This window comes from Lytechinus variegatus, chromosome 7 (assembly GCF_018143015.1).
Source record: "Lytechinus variegatus isolate NC3 chromosome 7, Lvar_3.0, whole genome shotgun sequence".
Taxonomy (NCBI): Eukaryota; Metazoa; Echinodermata; class Echinoidea; order Temnopleuroida; family Toxopneustidae; genus Lytechinus; species Lytechinus variegatus.
In genome coordinates, this window is record NC_054746.1 from 20,209,877 (window position 1) to 20,235,319 (window position 25,443).

The 25,443-nt window shown below is 38.9% G+C and overlaps 1 protein-coding gene across 1 annotated transcript; it reads left to right on the plus strand.

The window, feature by feature from the left end:
• The first annotated feature begins 260 nt into the window (after window positions 1-260).
• On the plus strand, window positions 261-18,082 carry LOC121418692 (kelch-like protein 28). Its single transcript, XM_041612694.1, has 5 exons — window positions 261-1,310; window positions 1,650-1,795; window positions 5,344-5,787; window positions 7,775-7,983; window positions 17,452-18,082. Exons 1-5 carry the CDS (start codon window positions 477-479, stop codon window positions 17,613-17,615), a joined length of 1,797 nt encoding a protein of 598 aa, XP_041468628.1. The 5' UTR covers window positions 261-476; the 3' UTR covers window positions 17,616-18,082.
• The last annotated feature ends 7,361 nt before the right edge of the window (window positions 18,083-25,443 follow it).

Here is a 25,443-nt window from a genome sequence, read left to right on the forward strand (position 1 = left end):
CGAATTGATTATTTTTTCAATTCATTCATTCATTGTTTTATCCACTACACTCATTTTCTAATTCATAGTCTATTTTATCTATTCATTTTTTAAAATATTGTGGGCAGACATGGCCTATAGTGCCCCACCCTTAAATTTCCCTCTTTTTTTTTGGGGGGGGGGGACGGCATACACTGATGTGGCGCCCATGCGTGTCACTGAATGGTGGTGATGCGGAACTGAGAGGGGATAGTTTGTTCGGATTGAGGACACATTTTGCACTTCATAGTTAATTAAATATCAACAGATCCTAAGATGGAGGTCATCGAGGAGTGGATTTTGTGAGGAGCTGTTTAACCCATGTAATGTGCCGTAATGGTTGATACAGGCGAGATAAGTGTGTTAGTAGTGTTGCTGGATTGTGTACTTGATGTGGATACGTGATTTCTGGGATATTTTGTGCGTTATTTTAGGAAGATATCTTGGTCGAGAACGGAATGAGTCGCGAACAAGATTGTGTTGACCGTCGCGATGGTCGCAATCACAATAATGGATCTCAAGCCAGCTGCCCAGTGGCAATGCCCGGGAGCTCGGGCGGGGTAAGCAGTGAGGTGTCCGGTCATGCAAGAATGGTGCTGCGAGAAATGCACAGCCTACAGCAACAGGGAGTTTTATGTGATGTTGTTCTTAGAGTAGATGGCCATAAAGTAAAAGCCCACAGAGCAGTGCTCTCAGGGTGTAGCCCCTATTTTAAGGCCATGTTCACTGGAAATTTGTGTGAAAGTGAGAAAGAAGAAATTGATCTGAAATCAGTTGATAAAACGGCAATTAACATTCTTGTAGACTTTGCCTACACAGGAAAAATAGCAGTTACCCATGCCAATGTCCAATCTCTCTTGCCAGCTGCTAATCTGTTTCAAATGCATTCTGTTAAAAAGCTATGCTGCGAGTTCTTACAATCTCAACTCCATGCCACAAATTGCCTTGGGATCACTCATTTTGCTGAAGTCCATGCTTGTAAGGAACTCCAGGCATATGGGGACAATTTCATTGCTGCTCATTTTCAAGAGCTCAGCCAGAGCGAAGAATTTTGCCATCTTGTCTTTGAAGAGTTGACTAGAATCCTCTCAAGAGATGACCTCAATGTTTCGTCTGAAGAAGTGGTCTTTGATGCTCTGGATATCTGGTTGAATTACGATCCTAACAGACGACAGTGCTATCTTGGAAGAGCTCTTCAGTGTATACGGCTGCCTCAGCTCACACATAAGACTTTAACAAAGTTATACAGCACCCACCCCTTTATCAAGGAGAATGCTCTCTGCCAAGAACAGGTGTGTTAATTTACCTCCTGATATTTTATAATTTTGTATCCTTTCAATAATTTTATGAATCTATATTTCATTGCTTTGTTCACCAACATTTTATTGAATATTCTTCAATCAGTTCAATGATTAATTTGTGTCTATGTCCACTGAAAGGCATTTTAAAGATAAATACCAGGGTTCCCTTGTTATGTGTCCTGATTTAAAAAAAAGTATGAATGATGTAGTAAATTTCAAGTAGTTGTTATTGATTTGTAAATGATGGGTATTCAATGAATTACATATCACCAGAATCAGTACATGGTGTGAGTACATATTTCTTAATCTGGCTCCCATTCTATTCTGTAGGTGAATAAAGCACTGCAATACCATCTCAACACAGAGGATCGGCTTACACTGGCCAAAAACATGAAAGACAAATTAAAGAAGAGAGGAGAGTTAGAGATGTTTTGTGCTGTTGGAGGAAAGAATGGCTTGTTTGCAACTCTTGACAGGTAAACCCAAATGATGAAAATGTTTATCATCAATATTGCATGCCCACTTACTGTATAGAAAAATAAAACCTTGTTCTTCAACTATTGCTCCAAGTTCCTTATGATAAAAAATGTTCTGCATTACAGTTTGCTTCTGCTTAAAGATTAAACACTTTACTATCAATTCTCAAGTTAATTTCATTGAAAACAGTAGTGCTGCAAGTCAGGCGGCATGTTCGGGTTCGGCAGGTTCGGCAATTTTTTTCCGAACTTTGGTTCGGTTCGGTTTTCGGCTTTAAATGCCAAATTATATTTAACATATAAAAAAATAAAGATCGCCGACCCACAAACAAGTGATCTCCAGCACGATCTGTCATATATTTATAATAAATTTTGTTTCTAAAAAGAATAGTTATGAAAATTGTTGAACTTTCTTTTGTTTTAATCTTTAAACAAAAAATAAGTCATTTCTACTTTCTTTTTAAAATGAAAATTAAAAAAAAGAAAAAATATTGATAATGAGAGAATCAGGACAGAAACAGAATTACAAAGATCAGAATATTTTTTTCCTGATTATTTCAAGTAGCTTGATCATGATCGATTACGATTAGGCCTGGGAGTAAACATCGATTGATCGAATGGTTCGATTGGCATGCCGCCAATCACCAATCGAAAAAAAAAAATTAGAAAAATTTACACTAATCGAATGTTCGGTAGATCCTGATTATGACATTGGGATAACTCGAATACCCAAGTAATAATAACAAAAACAACGATGACAACGGTTTTTGAATACTTCATACAGGTTTAAAATTATAATGTTACCGAGGTAATTTTTCAAAAATGATCAATGATTGTATCACATTCACAGTTACACACCAACATGAAAGCGCTCCGAAAATTTTAATCCCACCCGACCTTGCCGTCGATACACAAAATAAGTCATTGTCTGCGTGCACAAAACAATAAGTAAACACACAACCAGCTCACTTGAGCTGATTGGACCTTCGGATAGCCAATGAAACTTTGGGAAACAAAGAAGAAGGCAGTGGTTCCCTTATCAGGAAAGGTCATGACTTCAGAAATGAATTGACCCCTCCCCCATCTGTGTGTGTGTGTGTGTGTGTGTGAGAGAGGGACAGAGAGAGAGAGAGAAAGATAGGGTGGGAGCCGGACAATTCCTTTCATGTTTCAAAACAATGCAACCTTTTTATATCCCCCTCACACAATGAAAACGACATTCCAACATGCGCCCGTCTTCCCCAGTACTTTCTCGACTAGTCTCCAAAAATAGACCCAGTTATACATGTAGGTTCAAATGATAAAAAAATCGTAATTTTGAAGGTATTTCAAATGAAATATTTTGCAAAATATTTTTTTTTAAATACATGTGTAGCATCGTGGACAGTGCCACAAGTGGGGGAGGAGAAATGGTGTGGGCAAGGGATGAAATTTTTCAAGTGAAATGATCCACCTGGGGTCAATCTCAAAGAATACTTCATGAATGAGTTGTTTGGGCTGATCTGGGCTGATTCATTCATATGAAGGGGTGTGGCACTTGGAGGGATGTATGCATGATGCCAGAGTAACAGCATTGATTTAGGAAAGATTATCATTGGAACAATATACTGAAAGATTTAATCTCATTTCATGTAGTTTCTTTTGATATAAAAATCATGGAAACGAGGGAAAAGGGCCTACTTTCATTTATGCTAAACATGTGACTTTGATGGAGATTTCTTCATGGGGGGGATCACCATAAATTAGGTCACCTATTGTGACTTAAAAGACGTGATTCCCCAACGAACAATCGAATCATTCGATTATTTTTTCAGGAAATAATCGAATGGTGAAAATGACAATCGTCCCAGGCCTAATTACGATGTCATTGCCAACGCAGCTTCTCAAATTGGAAAGTGTTGATCAGGAATGTCGAAACAGTAGACTTACAACCTCCACTCAACTGTTATTATACCGGTAAAATTCACATTCCAAAGAATATGAGTGTTTTAGAAAGTCCCTATTTTCAAAAGTGGTGAAATCTGGTCAATGAATTACTTTAAAAAGATAAAATATCAGTCCATTCTTTGTCCAGAAAGATCGACGCTACGTGACTTCAAACATATTTCCAACACGAAAATGAGTACATGGGACTACACTGTATTTTAGTGTTGTGAAATCACCCGGCGTTGATCGTCAGAACTAAGACGGAACTGATAATTTATCATTTCATTTTCAGTAATTGACCAGATTAAACCACTTTTAAGAAAATATTGACAATGGAAAAACGTTTCAAGTTCGGAATACGAATTTTACCTGTATAATAGCAACCGAGAGCAGGTTGTTTGGACTTCCTGTTTCAACTTTCCTTACCAACCATTTCCGGAACATCGATCAGGGAACATGCGTTGATTTGGTTTGAATTTTTATATTTTCTGTTTTTCACCCTCATTCCTTCATCTCTTATTTATTTATCTTTTATATTAATATGGAAATTTCAGAAGGTGGAACACATGTATATATACTTTACCATTACTTTGTCAGTCACAAGGAATTAATTTGTCTTGTCTTTTTCTTTTTTTAAATACAAAACAATTAAATGTACGTCCGATTACAGCAATACGTAATTCAACTACACTTTTTAACTGAGTTAAGCTTAAAATGTCCCCACATTTTATAAGGAAAAAAATATATTCATGTTTATAAAAAAAATTGAAAATGATAAAAAACACGAGACCGAAACTGTCATACTTTGTCATTTACGAGGAATGAATTTATGTCTGGTTCTTTTTCTTTATTAAATACAAAATGATTAGGTCCGATTACGATCACGATCGATTACGGCAATACGTAATTACACCACACTTTTATACCGAGTTAAGCTTCCAAATGTCCCCTCATTTTATCAAGAAAAAATATATTTATGTTAATAAAATATTCTAAAGTTGATAACAGTTCAATCAAAGACGTGATGGGAGCTATCATAGTGGATTTTAAAAATACATTGACTGGATTCTCTTTGTGCACAATCACTAACCAATATTTTTTTGTTCAATTTTATACTTAAATCTAGTATGTAGTCATCACACTTATGCATTGCATGTTAACATTTTTTTTTTTTTACCGAACTTCCGAACCAGGCCTTTGTGTTCGGTCCGGTTCGGAAGTGCCAAGTTCGGCGAACTTCCGTTCGGTTCGGCGGTTCGGCTGCAGCACTAGAAAACAGATTTGCAAATATGTGTACTAACTCATGTGGGATTATGATCATTGGCATCTAGGGTTCATTCATTGTAGTCATGCCTTAATTTGGCTCAAAACAAAATTTACATCACTGCAAAAAATGCCTCCTGATCATCCAAGTGTTGACACATACCCATTTAATATGATATCAAATAATTTTGGAGAAGATACTCTTTCCAGTCGTATACATGTATAATGATTATGCGTTTGTGACATTTTTTTCTTAAATTAGGGATTTGTCAGGTGTCAAGTTCTTTTTGATTCACATGGTATATATACATATATGTAATATATTTTTTTCAAACTTTATTTTATTATTTTTTTTCCAGTGTTGAAGTCTATCGAGCAGAGACAGATAGCTGGAGTGAAGTAGCCTCCTTGAACTGCAGGCTTCAGGAATGCGCTGCCGCAGTTGTTGACCAGAACCTGTACGTCATCGGAGGAGTGCGATGCCAACTCAGAAACGGCACCTCCTATCGTTGCTATGACAACGGTGTTGAAAGATGGCAGCCAGACACTAACACTTGGAGTACAGCGGCCAGCATGCACATGTGTCGGAGCAATCATGGTGTTGCAGTGCTTAATGGGAAAATCTACGCTCTCGGAGGATATAATGGAGAGTCTTACATGAAGAATGTAGAGGTGTACTGTCCAAAGAACAACCAGTGGAAGATGGCCACACCAATGCTTGAACGCAGGAGTATCTTCACCACAGCTGTAGTTGATGGAAAGATCTATGCCATTGGTGGCTATGGACCTAACTATCTTAACAGGTAAGATGTTGTACCTGAATACCTGGTGATTTATCTGACACATTTTACTTAAAAGTTCATCTGCAAAGTATTGCTCTTTAGATTCCTTCATGTTCAATACAAGATGACTGAATAAGGTTGAGTGTCCCTTGCTATGGAGTTAAGCAGAATCAAGTTGATTTTATGGTGAATTCATTTACTATTTCTTAGGCTGATTATAATACCGGCAATTATATAAAATAATTGACCCTTTTGTACATCCAACCCACATTTTTTTCTTTTCTTACTTTTTACGATGAATATGAGTATGTGTGATACTTGGTATTTTTTTATTTCATTATGAAGACCAATTTTTGTCTCACCTGCGAAGCAAAGTGAGACTATAGGCGCCGCTTTTCCGACGGCGGCGGCGGCGGCGTCAACATCAAATCTTAACCTGAGGTTAAGTTTTTGAAATGACGTCATAACTTAGAAAGTATATGGACCTAGTTAATAAAACTTGGCCATAAGGTTAATCAAGTATTACTGAACATCCTATTAGAGTTTCATGTCACATGACCAAGGTCAAAGGTCATTTAGGGTCAATGAACTTAGACCATGTTGGAGGAATCAACATCGAAATCTTAACCTGAGGTTAAGTTTTTGAAATGTCATCATAACTTAGAAAATATATGGACCTAGTTCATGAAACTTGGACATAAGGTTAATCAAGTATCACTGAACATCCTGCATGAGTTTCACGTCACATGAGCAAGGTCAAAGGTCATTTAGGGTCAATGAACTTTGGCCGAATTGGGGATATCTGTTGAATTCCCATCATAACTTTGAAAGTTTATGGATCTGATTCATGAAACTTGGACATAATAGTAATCAAGCATCACTGAAAATTTTGTGCAAGTTTCTGGGGGGCGTTTCATGAAAGGACTTGTCGGACGTTTTATCCGACAAGTCCCATTTTTTCCGACAGTTACCATAGGAACAGTGCCTCTCAGCCAATCAAAATCATGGAAAGATGTCAGATCTGACAACTTGTCGGATGAAAATATTGATGAAACGCTACCCAGGTCTCATGATTAAGGTCAAAGGTCATTTAGGGTCAATGAACTTTGGCCGAATCGGAGTATCTGTTGAATTACCATCATAACTTTGAAAGATTATTGGTCTAGTTCATTAAACTTGGACATTAGAGTAATCAAGTATCACTGAACATCCTGTGCGCATTTCAGGTCACATGACCAAGGTCAAAGGTCAATCAACTTTGGCCGAATTGGGTGTATCTGTTGAATTACCATCATAACTTTGAAAGTTTATGGATCTGATTCATGAAACTTGGACATAATAGTAATCAAGCATCACTGAAAATTTTGTGCAAGTTTCTGGGGGGCGTTTCATGAAAGGACTTGTCGGACGTTTTATCCGACAAGTCCCATTTTTTCCGACAGTTACCATAGGAACAGTGCCTCTCAGCCAATCAAAATCATGGAAAGATGTCAGATCTGACAACTTGTCGGATGAAAATATTGATGAAACGCTACCCAGGTCTCATGATTAAGGTCAAAGGTCATTTAGGGTCAATGAACTTTGGCCGAATCGGGGGTATCTGTTGAATTACCATCATAACTTTGAAAGTTTATTGGTCTAGTTCATTAAACTTGGACATTAGAGTAATCAAGTATCACTGAACATCCTGTGCGAGTTTCAGGTCACATGATCAAGGTCAAAGGTCATGTAAGGTCAATGAACTTTGGCCATGTTGGGGTTTTTTGTTGAATAACCATCATATCTCTGTAAGTTTATTGGTCTAGTTCATAAAAAGTGGACATAAGAGTAACCATGTATCACTGAACATCTTGTGCGAGTTAGAGTAGTATTCAAAGTCAGCACTGCTGCTATATTGAACCGCGTGATGCAGGTGAGACGGCCAGAGGCATTCCACTTGTTACCTAATTATAATCCATGAAATACATGTAAATTGATGTATGGTTGTTATCCTTTGATTTTTACATAGTATGGAAAGATATGATCCAGACAAGGACTTCTGGGAAAAGGTAGCACCACTCACTGACCGAAGGATTAACTTTGGGGTAGCTGTACTTCATGGGTTCATCTATGTTGTTGGAGGACACAATGGGGAGCAGTATCTCGACAGCGTAGAACGATATGACCCACATCAGGATAATTGGAAAACAGTGGCTTCAATGGGCATGCCAAGAACAGGTTTGTATGAATAGTATATCTTAAATTTGGATGTACTTTTGAAAATACCTAGACTTTTTTTCTGAAGCTAATGCAGTGTTTTATCCCTAAGCTTCCACTGCCTTATTTCCTCTCACTTTATTATTATTATTTTATTTGGCATTTCAACTAAACAGAATGCTCAGTAGTGAGCATATTATTTACTAACAAGCTATACTTACCTATACCATCTCATCAAATTGCTATTCGTTACCCTAACTCGAATAGCCACCGGTAAAAAACTCCCCGAAAGAGGCTAACTGCATTCAGGTAGCCTGGGAAACCCGTCACGGCACGAGACCTATAAAACCCGGTCTCCGCATATAAGCCTCCTCTTTCGCAGCCAAGGAGGGGCGAAGTCTGCAGGGGAGGACGGGTGGGGAGTTATAGGTAAGTATAGCTTGTTAGTAAATAATATGCTCACTACTGAGCATTCTGATTTACTACACTGCGCTATACTTACCTATACCATCTCATCAAATTGCTAGAATAGCACGGAAAAAACTGGAGGAGGGGCAGAAATGAGACCCTTTCCAGACATGATAGCATAACGATAAATGTTGTTTCATCATGACTATATTCAAGTTCAAAGATACTAATACAAAATATATACATGAAGAGACCAGGTCCATCGTTTCGATTCCAAACGGTTGGTAGGTCAGATATTACATAGATTACAAAACAGGTAATACGTATACAAAAAGAAAATTGTTGAGAGTAACGTAAATGTAGGAAATAATTACTTAAAGCTGTCGTTGACATCACGTTGATAGACTATAAAAAGGGGTAGTCTCCCAACTGGAGAAGCTACCCTAGGAATAAGGGGTAAAAAAAAAACCATCAACCTCATTCATGAAATATATCAACTGGAAATAGTTTAGGAACGATTAGGACAGGACAGAACCGCCGAGGCAAAACCTGTGTCTCGGCTTATAACATCGGATAAGTAATAAGAAACAAAGGTATTGGAATTGGTCCAATAGGCTGCCTGGAGGATCTCCTCTATAGAGGTACCCTGAAATAGCGCCCAAGATGTTGCTATGCCCCGTGTATCGTGGGCTCTAATGGACCCTGATAATATGGCGTCCCCTCCACCTGACTTGATCCCCTGTACTAACCATCGGGAAATAGTAATTGGGCTAACAGGGCCGTGAGGTTCTATTGAACTAATGAACAGTTGGTGGGAAGTGCGAATACATTTAGTCCTATCAATGTACCACTTCAAAGCACGTACAGGACACCATAACCTATCTTCGGAAACTGACGAGAGATTGTTAATGGCTGGAAGAACAATTTCACAAGGTTTAGAGCTTTCTTTTTGATTCTTAGCTAGGAAACCTGGTCTAGGGATCAGGCGGACTCTGCCCTTCTCCCAACGGATATGACCCGGCCTTACCGTGAGTGCATGAAGCAAACTACGTCTTTGACCTGAAGCTATAGCCAACAAGAAGGCTGTTTTAATGGACAGATCAAGGAGGGAGCATTTATGCATGGGTTCAAAGGGGGATTTCGCCAGGGCCCGAAGGACCCGCGGAAGGTCCCATTTGGGGAAGAGTCTTCGGCGAGGAGGATTCTGTAAGAAAAAGGATCTTGTTAACCTGGCAAGGACAACTGAGTTTGAGATAGTTTCCCCATTAGAGAAGCCTGAATGAATGGCTGCTATGGCTGACCTGTAACCCCTTATGGAGGAGACAGATAAACCTTCGTCAAATAATAGAAGTAAGAAATCTGCTATCTTACCTAAAGAGGCAGAGGTTGGATCAATCTGTAAACTGTCACACCACCGGAAGTATCTCTGGAGTCTAGAATCATAAGTGTTCCTGGTGGAGGATCGCAGGAATCTAGAGGCCATGTCTGCAGCTCTCTCCGAAAGGCCCGCTTTAGTTGCTGATTTCCTGAGATGGGCCAGAGTGTTAGGCAAAGCCTTTCCGGGTTCGGGTAATAAGTGTCCGTCCCGGGTTGTTTTAGGAGGTCCACCAGTGGGGGTAGTCTTTTGGGAGTCCCCACTAGGAGATCTGTAAGTGTTGTGAACCATGGTCTCCTCGGCCACCAAGGTGCGATGAGGAGAACGTAAGCTTCTTCCTTCCTCACTTTCTCCAGTACTTGAGGTATTATGGGAAAGGGCGGAAAGGCGTAACCCAGGATCCCAAGATCCCCGCAAAGGCTAAAGGATCTTGATGTTTCGTGCAATAAGTCGGGAGCTGCTTGTTCAGGGCTGATGCAAATAAGTCTATCTGAGGCTGGTCGCCCTGACTGAAGATTCTCTCCACTATGGTGAGATTGAGTTGCCATTCTGATGGGAGATAACTTCCCCGAGAGAGGAAGTCTGCAATGTAATTTTCTTTCCCTGGGATGTGGCAAGCCTTTAGGGTTATGTGATTGTTCTGGCACCATGCTAGAATTTCCAATGTTAGGAAGCAGAGAGAAGATGACCTTGTCCCTCCTTCCCTGTTTATGTAGGAGACCACTGTGCTGTTGTCTGATTTCACCAGAATGCACTGGTTGGCAACTTGGGGGAGGAAGGCAAGTAGAGCCAGTTGAACCGCCTTCATTTCTAGAACATTGATATGCTGTGCTGAATCTCTTTCTTGCCATTGGCCAGAAGCTTTGGATTTCCCCATGTGTGCTCCCCAACCCAGCTTTGAAGCATCGGTCGTTAGGGTGAGGGTTGGTTTTGGGTTCTGAGTTCGCTTCCCTTGGTTCAGAAATCGACATGCTGACCACAGATGAATTGCATGCATCATCGCATCTGTCATGGGAACAAGATGGTCCCTGGGGTGAATTCTGGGCCTGAAGTGTCTCAGGAAGTGCAGTTGGAGTGGCCTCATATGTCGTCTGCACTGCGGGATTAGATCCACTAGGCTTGCTAATAGACCGAGGAAAATTTGCCAAGTTCTGGCTGGCGAGCATGAGTTTGAGTAGAGCTCTGCACCTACTGACTGGATCTTCTTTATTCTGTGAGGGGAAGGGCGAACTATTAAGTTTGGGATGGATATTATCGCCCCTAGAAACTCTGGTGATCTTGTTGGTGTGAACCTCGATTTTTCTTTGTTGATCAGAAAACCTAGATCCGAAGCCAGCTTTCGGACAACGCTTACGTTGTAGGCAAGAGTGGTCCTGGAAGGGCCGAGGAGGAGCCAGTCGTCCAGGTAACAGAAGATAGTAATGCCTCGCCTTCTTAACTCTGCGGCGAGGACTCTCACCAGTCGGGAAAATATCCTTGGGGCAGGCTTTAGGCCGAACGGAAGGGCTATGAACTGATAACAAACGTCTCCTACTTTGAAGCCCAGAAACTTGCAGGCCTCTGGGGCTATAGGAACATGATAATAAGCGTCTTTGAGGTCTATGGTGACTGCCCATTGATTGGGTTTTATCAGAGGTAGGATGGTTGTAAGGGACTCCATTCTGAATGTTTGATCTGGGAGGAGTTTGTTTATCTTCTTTAGGTTGATTATCATGCGAAAACCCCCGGAGCGTTTCTTTACCAGGAAAACGGGGGAGAGGATGAGGGACTTGTGGTCTGGGACTTTTATGATAGCTCCTTTGTGGAGTAGAGACTGTATTTCTGATTGGAGAGCCTCTCGGCGTGAAGGATCCCTTGGTATGGGGGTCTGTTGTCGAAAATGGGAAGGATGAATTACTCTTGGGAAATTTGGATTGTATCCCGATCTTAGTATCTCTAGAACAAATTTGTCTTTGGTTATCTTTTCCCAGTTCTGTAAGCAAAGAGAAAGTCTTCCCCCTACTGGGACTTGCTGAAGGTGGGGAATGACTAGTGTTTGATTGTCAAAAGTCCCGGTTTTGAGTGGGGGCCCTGAATTCGGTGCGCTGAAAGTGGGTCTGGCGGCCCCGTCCTCCACCCCGAGGTTTCCTATGACTTTCCCCGCGGCCCCTTTCAATCCTGGCGTCGCCACCAGAGCGAGGGAAGAAGGAGAGGGATGACCCCTTATGTTCATTGTAGGCCTTGGACTGGGGTCTGGAGCTAGAGCTAGCAAAGGGGGGTCTCTGGGCCTGGCCCTGGGCCGGTCTAGCATTAGCGGTGCCTGGCGGGCTAGGTCTACTAGAAGAGAGCCTATAAAAAGTCTTGTCAGCTGTGGTGCTGGCTGAAATAGACTCATCCAAAACATCTTGAAAATGTCCATGAAACAAGTCCTTACCTTCACAAGGGAGCTTATTGAGTAGTCTTGCTGCCCCTTTCTCAATCTTGAGGGCATCTAAAACTTTTGCTCTTCTTGCTCTCGAGCATAGTAGAGTTGATCTTGCTGCTTGCTCATACTGGAGATCAGCAATCTTTGTGAGTGATTCTAACAATAAGTTTTTGTCACCGGTAGAGACTCCAAGTCGCTCAGCCTCACTAAGAGCGGTTAAAAGGCACCCCTGGTACATCGCGAGTCTCATACTGCTCCGGGCGGCCGCGTCCAGCGATGCTAGCTGATAGTCCGCTGAGCGGTAGGCTGAGCCGCGGAGAGGGTTACGGCCCGATCTAGACTTCCTCGCTCCCGCATCCCCGACACGGAAAGCAACGTCCGGGACCGAGGGTGTGCACAAAAAATCCTCAAAGTCTTGAGCGGCAAATCGATAATCCCTCGACACTTCTTTACTGATCGGTTTAAGCCGAGAGTGTTGTTTATCCAGGCCCCGAAAGCAGGATTTATACGGGGCATCCATCTTGATCGCCGGACTGACTTCGTCCGAACGACTAAGGGACGAGTTCAGGCGGAAGATTGACTTCTCTTTCTCAGTTTCGCTACTAGTACTGTCTTCGGCCCGAAGTTGAGGGCAGTATTTAGTCAAGATCAGGGCTGACTGATGCCTGTTCCCACTAGCCGGAGTATCGCGTTCGTGTATGTCAGAACTCTCTCGTACCCCCAATGGTGATTGTCCTCGTTCGAATCCCATATGTTGGGCGGCTGGGAGGGAATGCGCGAGGCTGCTATTAGAATTAGATGGTGAGAAATCGCCCCAATCTCTTCTGCGAGATGTAACAGGTCGGTGGTAATCAAATTCCGAATCAGATTCTCCCACAATGGAAAATTCTTTTTCTCTACGGCTAATACGAGGCGAGTTATCATTAGCCCCTACTCTGCGACCGTTACGAGGCGATCTAGACCTCTCTCTACGTCTAGAATGAGTTGAGTCTTCATTAGCCCGTTGTCTCGGGCGGCTTTGTCTATTACTTGCCGGACTGGCGGTAAGCAAATCCAGAGGGTCGGGGTCTGGAAGGGTCGATGGCGGCGCCCGCTGGGGGAGGGCCGCCTGCAAGGCTTGCAAGATCCAACTACCCGCCTCGGCGGGGTCTGGCAATGAATGGACTGACCTGTCACAATCCCGGGCCAGTCGGCTCTTTTTCTGAATTACAGGGGGTTGTAGTGGGTCAATACTTTGAGTCTGATTGTCATGAGAATATGAGTGGTCATCGCGAGGCCTCTTCTTGCCCGCCCTACTCTTAGTCTTAGATGAGGAGCTACCCCGATCGGAAGGAGTGAAAACAGTCTCTTCCGATTTATCCGTACCCTTGTCTACCTCCCGCCTATGGGACTGGGTGTCTGATTGTGTAGTGGTATTAGCCGGCGTTGTCTTGGCCGGGTTATTAGTGTTAGGGTTCTTGTTCTTCGGCTTTGTCTTGGCCGCCTTATCATTATTTTTCGGCTTTGTCTTGGCCGAAATATTGACCCTCGGCTTTGTCTTGACCGAGTTATTCTCCCCTTGATTGAGATTTGGGGAGGCTTGGGAATTAATGTTCATGTCAGTTATTTCTTCAGACATCGTGATGCAAAGAAAAGCACTGAAGCGCGGTGGCTAAATGTTAACTCAGCGACGTCGCGGTAACGAAAGAGGAGGCTTATATGCGGAGACCGGGTTTTATGGGTCTCGTTCCGTGACGGGTTTCCCAGGCTACCTGAATGCAGTTAGCCTCTTTCGGGGAGTTTTTTACCGGTGGCTATTCGAGTTAGGGTAACGAATAGCAATTTGATGAGATGGTATAGGTAAGTATAGCGCAGTGTAGTAAATAAAAGTTTACAATCAATTTACAGGAGAATATACAATCACAAAGTGAAAAGGGATGTTTACAGAACAAGTCCAGGTTGCCTGGACTTAAAGGACAAGTCCACCCCAACAAAAAGTTGATTTGAATAAAAAGAGAAAAATCCAACAAGAATAAACATTCCCTACAGATATTCGGCACAGCAATGGGCACTCGGATGGCTCCTTCATTCGCCTGTCTCTTCATGACCAAGCTGGAACAGCAGATTTTAGATTCAGCCCCCTGTCGCCCATGGATTTGGTGGCGTTACATCGACGACATTTTCTTCATCTGGACCAGGGAGGAAGATAGCCTCCACACATTCATTGACCACATCAATTCCTTCCACAGGACCATCAAATTCACTTCTGATTTCTCCCAACAGGAAACCCACTTCCTTGATGTCCAGTGGCAATGCCCGGGAGCTCGGGCGGGGTAAGCAGTGACTGAGGTGTCCGGTCATGCAAGAATGGTGCTGCGAACGGTATCACCACCACCCTGTACACTAAACCCACAGATACCCACCAGTACCTCCACTCATCCAGCTGCCACCCCTGTCACTACAAAACCGGCATCGCTTACAATCAAGCCCTCAGACTTCGCCGCATCTGCTCCGAGGACCCTGATTTCTCCTTCCATACCAGGAATTTGCAGAAACATCTCTGTGCCAGGGGCCACGGGGCCAGGGCAGTCCAACTGGCAATCAACAAAGTTCGTTCTCTCCCCAGATCTGAAGTTCTCAAACCTAAAAGTGACAAGAAGACTACCGACAGAATACCGCTTGTGACCACCTTCCATCCCAATCTACCCCCTCTCCGCAAAATCCTGTGTGATAACCACCACATTTTACACACTTCTGATCGTCTCCAACAGGCCGTTCCCGATACTCCCCTTCTAGCATACCGACGCCCACCGAATCTCAGGGACCTCATTGTTCGTGCTGAATTGCCCTCCCTCACTAACCATTCTTCTCCCATACAGCATGGCACCTTCAAATGCACCAGCAACAGGTGTATCATATGTGAAATACACATTCACGAGGGCGACACTCTCACCAGCAACTCTACCAGCCTTTCTCACCAGACCAAGGGTAACATCACATGCACTACCACTAATGTTGTATATCTCATCACTTGCAGAGTTTGTAGGGTACAATACGTAGGGGAAACCAAGACCACACTCAAGAAACGATTCTACGGGCACAGATCCACCGTCAACACAGCAAAGCTGGACACTCCAGTTGGCCGCCATTTTAACCTTCCCAACCACTCCATCACTGACATGATGCTACAGGGCATCGAATCTTTAGGTACCCGTCCTGACTCAGTCCGTACTAGCAGAGAGAAGCTCTGGATGAGACGACTTCGCACCATCCAACCTCATGGCCTGAACATCCAAGAGGGGAACGACTGATTACTCCTTCTTATCCACTTTCCATTTGTGTACACATATTTTGTCCCTCAGCTTTTTTAGATTAGTCACATTATAGTTTCTTCCTCTACTTTCCTCCTATATCTCATACAAGCTCAACTCCAATTTTTTCTCCCTTATTCGGGCAATATAATAATCATTATATATTTGTTTTTTTTTCTCTCCACCCACCTCTAAGATTTACCACTTAATTATTTTGCCTTTTTCATGTTTTCTTAATACACCCCCTCTCTCATACAACATCAGCTTCTTTATTTGCTTTTACCCTTTAGGCAATTTGCTTCCCTTCCATATATACAGGTGTTTTTTTTCTACTATATAGTCTGCTGTTTTTCCCCTCACACCCAGCGGATCACTATATCAGTTTTATCTACCATATGTATATACATTTATATATTTTTTCACATAGATTCCTTTCTGGATATATTTACATACTTTATTAACAGATTTATTTTTACACTTACTTTCTTCTCTTAGTTTGTTTTTTGCTCTTTCATACATACTTATGTCTTTTGCACATGTTCAGTTGTTTCCCATTCTTTCCCTCCCCCCCCCCCCCCACTCTTTTGCACCAGTTTATTATGCCTTTCTTTGTTACCTGTTTGACCCACCTCTCACTAATTCTCTTGTTATTCATCTCTTCCTCATACCCTCTATCACTGTTTTGTTCCAGATCCTGTTTGATGTTGCCTGCCCCATATCTTAATCCCTCTTGGCTTGAGGTCTTTCTTTGGCCTTACTCACACCTACTTCCCTTTGTGTCTGCCTACTCCTTTTCTTTCTTCCCCTTCATTAACCTGATTGGTCATCTCTTCTCACTAATGCCCCTTTTGTCTCCTTGTTTCTAGTGTTGCTGTTGGATGTTTGTGGTCTATATCATGGTTGTTCCACTTTATATGTTTGTCATTTTGCCTCCGACGAAGATTCTGCTAGGATCGAAAGCTTAGGCCCCTTTTGACTCTCTAAGAATAAACATTGGATGTAAAATAAGAAAGTTATGACATTTTAAAGTTTTGCTTAATTTCACAAAACAGTTATATTCACATCCTGGGAGGTATGTAAATGGGGGGACTGATGACATCACTCACTCACTATTTCTTTTGTATTTTGTTACATGAAATATGAAATATTCAAATTTTCTTCCTGTTGTACTGTGAAAAAAGTTTTATTCCTCCTTGAACATGTCGCATAACCATTGTCTTAACATTTTATGGTTCAGTCAAGTTGGTCCTTATTGTCAAATCTGTAAAAATTGAAATATTGTATAATTCAAACAATAAAAAACAAAAGAAATAGGGAGTGAGGGACATCATCGACTTTCTCATTTGCATGTCACTGAGTTGTGCATATAACTGTTTTGTGAAAAATAAGCGAAACTGTAAATTATCGTAACTTTCTTATTTTATATCCGATTTTGATCAAATTTTCAGCATTATGCTTGTTTGATTTTTCTCTTTTGATTAAAATAAACATTTTCTGGGGTTGACTTGACCTTTAAGTTTTTCCATTTACTGAGAGTTATGTGGTAACAATCAGTTGCTAGGGCTTCTTAGTCAATAAAAACCAAGGATTTTGAATCAAATTATCAATGATAACAACCTTCTTAGATTGTGCCCTGATTTGGTCTTCACCTGTAGCTCATGCTGAAGAGTGTAAGATGATAGTTTTTTTTTTTTTTAATCTGATGTCATTAACAAAAAATTGTACCACACATATGCCAAAAAGCCCTTAACACTTTTTTGGAATATGAAGCTAAATATTTTGGTCTTTCATCAAAATATTTTATATTGTATTGTTTAAAACATAGTCATTAAACCTATTTGTCAAGATTGAATTCAGAAACAAAGAAACACAAACTTTACAATATCAGAAATGGAAAAACTTTAAAGGCTTTTATCTTGGAATGCCAAAAAACGACTAAGGCCCTTCTGGCATAAGGCCGACAATTTGTAGTCTTATTCAGATCTCTATTTCAACTGAATCATATTTCACAGGTCTTGGAGTGACTGTTATGGGTGGACATATCTATGCAGCTGGTGGTCATTCTGGGGCAGCCTATCTTGACCGGGTGGAGAAGTATGACCCGTTCACAGACACCTGGACATTGGCCAAGACCATGCTGAATTGCAGGTGTAATTTTGCCTTTGCTGCCTTGTAAGCCAAGTATCATATGAACCCATATCCTGTGGTACCAATTCATGAAATTTGTCGGCAATGGCAAGTTGTCTTTTTTGGAGGTGGGAACACAGACTTTTTTCCCCAGTCAATCCGAACCATGGATTTCGGGGCTGAAAATTTAGTCAGTGATGACATTTTCATGAATGATTTTTCAATCTGCCAACCACTCCAAAATATCATGATATTGATAAACCTTATTTATTTCAGTATGATATTAAAAGGGGAAAATGGCCATTGAATTTTTTCAGTCTGATTGCAGATTTATAGGAAGAAGTTTATTCTCAAATAATACAATGAATCAGTCATTGGAGAAATGGTAATTGAAGATGCACTCTCCTTTGTTTTAGAACATGTCATAAAGAGGCCTTAGGGTGTAGGAATTATCAAAAGCTCATTTTGGATACAGAAACATTATGTCAAGGATGTCGACTTTGTAAAATAATGGAATTTGGGTTTCATACAGATGAAAGTAAGTTGGTAAAAAAAATCAGTATTACTGCAGATAAATATTTGTGTTCACATTTTACATTGTCATTGTACTGATTAAATGTGACAGTCATGTAATTGGGCATTAAACCTATTCCTTCAATAGGATATTAGACCTGCAATCAGGCAATTTGTCATAAAACTAATGCAGTAATGGGCATTAGACTAGTCCTTCAACAGGATGTTGTTGGTTTCATGGGGCCTTTGATCTGAAATTTGGCACTTTTCATACATAAAGGAAATGAAGAATTAATTTTTATCACTTAATTGATGCATCAAATCAATTATGGATGGGACAGCCCCTATATTAAAACTTATTAATGTCATTATCTATGTGGATTTTATTAACGTTGTACAGTTTGTCTAGATCTATTTTAGATGAGGATTATGAACAGGATATGGGTTTGCTTAAACGTGTGTAATTTTGATTACCTCGACAGCAATATCAATCATATGACTATGTGCATATATACATTTATTATCTCACATATATATTTACCTGTTTATTATCCATATAAAGTTGACTGTATGAATCAATGAAAATGACGCAATAGTTATTAACAGGTGATAAAGGGACCAGAGGTGATATTTTTACCAAGTGTTATAATGAATCATAAAGAGTATATACATGTATGTATATATATATATATATATATTCATACCTTGGTCAGTTCTGTCCACTACCATTGGTTTCACGCTTTCGGCGATCTTCAGGCAGAGTCTGCCTGAAGATCGCCTGAAGATCGCCGAAAGCTTGAAACCGACGGTAGTGGAAGGAATTGACCAAGGTATTGCTCTGCCCCGGCATTGAGCACTTTTTGGAAACCTCAACCAATCCCATACCAAGTGGATATATATATATTTATATACCCTACTTCTTATCTGAAAAATATGTATATGTAGATTATTGTTTGAAATATTTGATAAAAACTGAAAAAAAAAAAAGTTACTCTCATTAATCTTTCTGCCAATAGTACTTGTTATCATTTACAAATACATATTTTTATTCAGCGCAAATCACATAGCACTGGATGTAGGATTAAATATTCATTAAATGCTTGAATAAAGTATCATATAAATGTATTGTCTGAAGTACACTTCAACTTTTCAGAGATTTGAATTATATACACAATTTTCATTAACCCCTTCAAAGGAAATACTTTATTATTGATATTCATGTAATGAAAATTATTATTTTATGTTATTAAAATTCTCACTTATTAAAATATGTTCATAGTTGGAAAATAGGATCACTGTCTCATGGGTTAATGTTTTATTGTTTATTTTGAGATAATTATTAGAAATTATGTATATGTATGTATGTATATATATATATATATATATATATATTCATATGATTGCATGTGCCAGTTTCGTAGTAGGAAAATCAAACAAATACATGTAACTTGTTTTTTTACCTGTTTGCAGTACAGTATAAACAATATATCAAAAACATGATATAACTTTATTTTATAACTTGATATAATAAATAGAAATCAAGATGATAATTTCTGATTAAACTTGTCACTAAGAATAATATTTTCTTAAGAAATGAAACAAGACAAATAATTTTGCTGTTGCCTATAGTACAGTTTGCACTTTAGTATTTTCTATTTATGTTAAGAATCATTTATTAATTTGTTATCATCTACAGATTAAATTGAAATCATGAGTATTGCACTGTCATTTCTTTTTTGTTGATTTCAATAGTCATTTTGATACTTCGTAATTTGAAATATGCATGCATCAATATTGGGGTATCGTATTAAGTCAAGAGAATGACATTGTACAATGGACAGAATTTCAGGAAGAAGCATTGCATTTATGAATTCTGAAATCTGTGTATACTTGTCTCATTATAAATTTTTCATTTAACATGTATGGGCATTGAAATTATTTCTTTACACTATTAAAAAATGTTTTAAATTTCTTGTTAGCCATCAGTATTTCTGTTCTTGTGCTTTTTACTTGATATGATATTTGTTGGACCAAAAAATGGGTTACACTATATCATTAGTATGTTTGTCCTATGCAGTATTAGTTTGCATGAATCTTGGATCTCAGTTGAATCATTTCCTGATGTCGTGTTGGTGACATCCCCTAGACTTCACTTATTATTTCTACGCATTATTATTACTTGTATGAAAACTCGAGCTATTCTCTCAAATTTTATTCAGTTGTGTCTGATCTTCCATTTTATTATTTTACTCCATCGTTACTTCAAAGTTGAAATTATTACATATCTATGATAGTGTATTAGATAGTTAACTGAATTGTTAATCATATATTTTTGCAATATATCCCATGTTTTTGTTTATATTGTTCGTACATAAACGGTGTATTTCAATATGATTTTTGGAATGAATGCCTATGTTATTTGTGTATGTTGCATTAAAGAAGGATGCATACATTTTCCCTACCACGCAATTGAGTGCAAATTCACACTTTTACAGGCCAACTGCTTAAAGTATGTCATAATAGTCTGTACATGTGGTATAAACTCGGTGGAGCAAAGCAGCACGAGATACTAAGCAGCTTAATTTTGGGTTACATGTACTTTGCCTGACATGTCAAGCATGTCAATTACATGGATTTCCCCCCAGTTGTGGCCCAGTGGATTAGTCTCCAGACTTTGAAACAGAGGGTCGTGGGTTGAAATCCCAGCCATGGCATAGTTTCCATCAGCAAGAAATTAATCCACGTTGTGCTGCACTCAACCCAGGTGAGGTTGTGAATGGGTACCTGGCAGGAATTCATTCCTTGAAATGCCAAGCGCGTGAAAGCTGCTTGAGCTACAGCCAGGGTAATAATATCCAAGTCCTTTGGAAGGGCATAGACGTTATTCATAATGTGTTATGCGCTATACAAGAACTGACTATTATTATATGTCTTTATCGGGATATTGACCAGTTTCATGGGCACACATTCTGAACTTGAGTTTAATTCAAGCTCTCTCGTGGAAAGTTGGATAGCAAAGTCAGACACATACACATATTTCTAACAGCAGGGATTCAACTTGTCACCAACTTCGGTGCTCAATTCATTTTTAACTGTTTTGGAATTAGCTCAATTAGTTTACTTCATCATTAAGACACGGGGGAAAGAACAGAGTAAATGTAAAAAAAAGAAATAGTTCCATGAAAAAAAAGCAATTTAAATAAAAATGTGACATTTTTCAGATTCCCATAACTTAGCCCAAAGTAAAATGGAGTATGGGCCATAGTGGACAGGCAGTGATACATGTATGTTTGCACATAATGTGTATCACAGTGCTTCACTCAACTATCATCAGGGTTCTCACAGTCATGGAAAATTCTGGAAAAATTTGTGGTCATAGAGAGAGTAGGGAAAAGTCAGGGAATTTGGAAAATTTGTGAAAAGTCATGGAATTCATTTACCTCTTGGCTATGGCACCTCTTCAAGTTTGTCGTGTCTCGCAACTCTCATACCCTGTGATCTTACTTTGCTGTTATAATTGGTGTTCATGATTTCCATTTTTCCCAGTTTTGTGACATCCCAAATTCTACACAACTCATGGGACGTCATGGGAAGTCATGGAAAGCAGCAATTTAGTCATGAAAAAGTCATGGAATGCTGTTTTCAAATTCTGTGGGAACCCTGATCATTGCATTAAAATAAAAAAAAAAGTTTCTAAATTATTGAGTAAATGAGCTGTCAAATTTCAATTATCTAGTTGAGCAAACTTCTGTTGCATGATGTTCAGTCCATAATTATTGATTATTTTGTATTTTTATGATATTTTCATTTTGACTATCGAATCAATTTTCCTTTGAACCTCATGTTTAAGGTTTGGTAACATTTGTGTTAAAAAACATAAGCCCAAAAGTTATGATTCACTCAATGTTGCAAATTTTGCGCCATGCTATGTCTATGCTAGCTTTATGTAGTTGGAGAAAATTCGAATTAATTAAATCTGAGGACAGTTAGCGAATCATTAGACATTTTGTTATTTTACTGAATTTGAAATGTGTTCTTTGTTTACTTATGTGTATGGGAAAACTTTTACGTGCCTTCAGACGTAATCCTTGTATTTTCTATATGAACTTGTAAGTAGATGTATAGGAATATAGGAAAGAACAAGAAGTTTTACAGGCAGATATGAATGGATAAAGATGGTTTGTGTATTTTTGTATTGATGGATACTAAATACATGTACATTGTATGATTCCTCTATTACATTACACTCATTGCATGTTGCCCCTATGAGAAAGCTGTTACAAAAATTTTTAATTTTAGATAGTTATTAGAAAGGTAACTTGTTTGAAATTTAACCTCGCAATATGGATAGATGAAGATGTTGGTTATTTTGTATTATATTGAACCTGTGGTAATAAATTGCTATAATCTTCTATTCAATGAATATGAAACATGACTACATGCATCTGTTATTGAAAATATTTATTCACCCATGGAAGCTCCTTGAGTCACCACACTTTGCCCCTATCCTTGTATATCTCTGCACAACATCCCCGGCCCCCTGCTTGGGTGGTCAGTTTTACTTTGTGAATGTTGCTGATATTTACTGAAACACATTACAGCTAAAAAGGTTTCTGTTCTAATGTAAAATCAATATTTATGATGATTCTTTATACATGGTTTGATTTTCCTCAAATCTGTGCTGCTGGCGTTGCTGGCTGATTGGTCCTTGCATGGGCCCATTCCTGAAAGAGTTCTGTTTAAAAGTAAGTCAAAATATAAAGCGCAAGTCCCAAAATGTGCACTTGAAAATCTGCGTTTGATTACGACTCATTCTGCAACGTGACCCTGATGTTGATGAAAGCCCGTGAAACACTGTCTGGAAGATGAATAATTGTAGTTTGATAACTTCATTCTTACCATAAAAATTTTCTTGATTTGGAGTACATTTATTATGCACTCTTGCATGAAATTTGTAGGTGCTTTTATCTCTTTTCTTTGTTTTGTTTGTTTGTTACCCCTCGTAAAAAGTCGTGTTTATAAATAACCATGATTTATTTTAAGTTATGATTATAATCATATTGATTATAATTTAAAAATGTGTTTTTATAGGTATATATTATATCTCTATCATTTAGAATCAATATATTCCCATGTTCCTGGCATAAAATGTTCAATAAAGATATCCATGGTATTACCCACTTTTCACCTCTAATTCAAGGATTCTCTGACTGGTCTATTTATTTGTGATAAGTTTGATATAAAAGTGGATGGCTATTGCTTGTTAGAGGCTCATGGATGATAGAGTTTATCAAATAGTATATAGTGTGGAACATTTTTCTTTTACCTATTTGATTTGTGTATTGTGGATCACAGATCAATGAAACACAAGACGAATCCATTTGAGTAATGAGAAATCTTTTTTTTCTTATTTTAATGACTGTTTTTAACCTATTTCTTTTTTGTTGCATGGTTTCAGATTTTTAATGGGTACAAAGTTGATAGAAACTTTTCACACGAATATCTCTTCCGAAGCGAGATATATATATACTCGTCGCTTTTTCCGACGGCGACATTGGAGGCGTCAACGTCTAATCTTAACCAAGGTTAAAAAATGTAAATGTCCTCATTGGCAGTGGGTATCTTGATAACTGTTTTTTAATAGCAATAAAACGAAGACGTCAAAGACTACGCTAACATCAAATACTTGTAGCATGCACGCGATGGTCGAACAAGAATTTTTTAAAACAATAATCCAATATCTCGAGGAAGTATAGATTGTAGTCTGCTGGAGAAAGATATGACGATTCTCACCAACGAAGTTCTATATATCATTTCTGGAAATTTTCTGCGCCGACAATTTGTGATTAGACCTATGTACTAACAGACATCCACACATGTCCTTGCCCGTAAATCAAAAACAAGATCTGACAACTCCCCTGTAATCTGGCCAATTTCGATTTGTATATAAGAGGCTTGCAGTAAAGCCTATGCCTATATCTTCGTTGGAACTAATATCAGTGTTGAGACTAGACAGGAATAACCGTCGTTTCTGGGGATTTAAGTTCTGACATTTTACTATCATCCCAATTCATGTATTTATATATGTATTGGTGATTGGAGCCAACGCAGTTCAGCGGAACAACCAAAATACAGAGACTGAAGCTTTTGGTCTGTTGAAACTAGACCTAATATTTCAAGACCTTTGTGATCAATATGGTAAAAATTTAGAAAGTGTTATAAATGTTATTTTAATTAATGTAAGTTGTTTTTAACTACAGTTTTAATAAAAGTCTCTCTCTCTCTCCCTCTCTATTTTTATTTTATAATGTTATTAGTCCCTAAAGCCTTAAAATGTAATAAACAGATGGAGATATTTTTTTTGTTTTGAATAATATTTTTATTTTCTTCCTCTTTCAAAACAATAAGTTGACAATCACAATTCAGATAAATAAAAATTCTTTGCATGTATACAATCAATAAGCAATCAAACAAATAAATATATCAATATCAATGAGATTACAAATATTTTTTAAATGATTACAAGTGAAATCAAACTGCCAGCTTTCTCTTCTATAACGATGTGAAACATTTTTTTTGTGAAAAAAAATTACTTCAATATTTATATCATGTTAATATCAAAATTATGTCAAATCAAATAAACTACTTTTTTTCATGAAACTCTACAAGCCTTTAAGAGGAAGATTACATATACAGTCAAACCTGTATTAGTGGCCACCTGTCTATAGTGGACACCTGCCTATAGTGACCACTAAAACTGCTGCCCATGGAGGAAGATTGTGTGTATTAGAACCTGTCTATAGCAGCCACCTGTCTATAAAGGTCACATTTTGTGTTTCCCTTGGGTGGTCACTAATCTACTATATATATCCATATACAAACTACTATAGCGCCCCCACGAGAATAATGTGAGAAAGTTCCAATGTTTTCATATCTACCTAAGACGACAATACAAGTTATGATATTTCTTCATTTCCTGCAGAAATGAGTGGGTTTTCTGTGTTTTTGTTTCGCCTGCACCTGAGCGAGACTATAAGAACTGTTTTTTCGACGATGGCGATTAGGGCGTCGGTGACATCAACATTGAAATATTAACAAGGGTTAACAAATTTTAAATGTCATCATAACTTAAAAAGTATATATGGACCTGTATAAAACATAGCCGTAAGGGTAATCAAGCAAGTCACGAGTTCCAGGTCACATGATCATGTTCAAAGGTCATTTAGGTCAATGAACTTTGACCGTGTTTCAACAGCGGAATCTTGATGAAAGTTCAGTTTTTGAAATTTTAATTTAACTTTGCACGGAGAGTCCATTTCATGAAACTTGGACATGAGCATAAATCAACTTTTACCGAATATGTC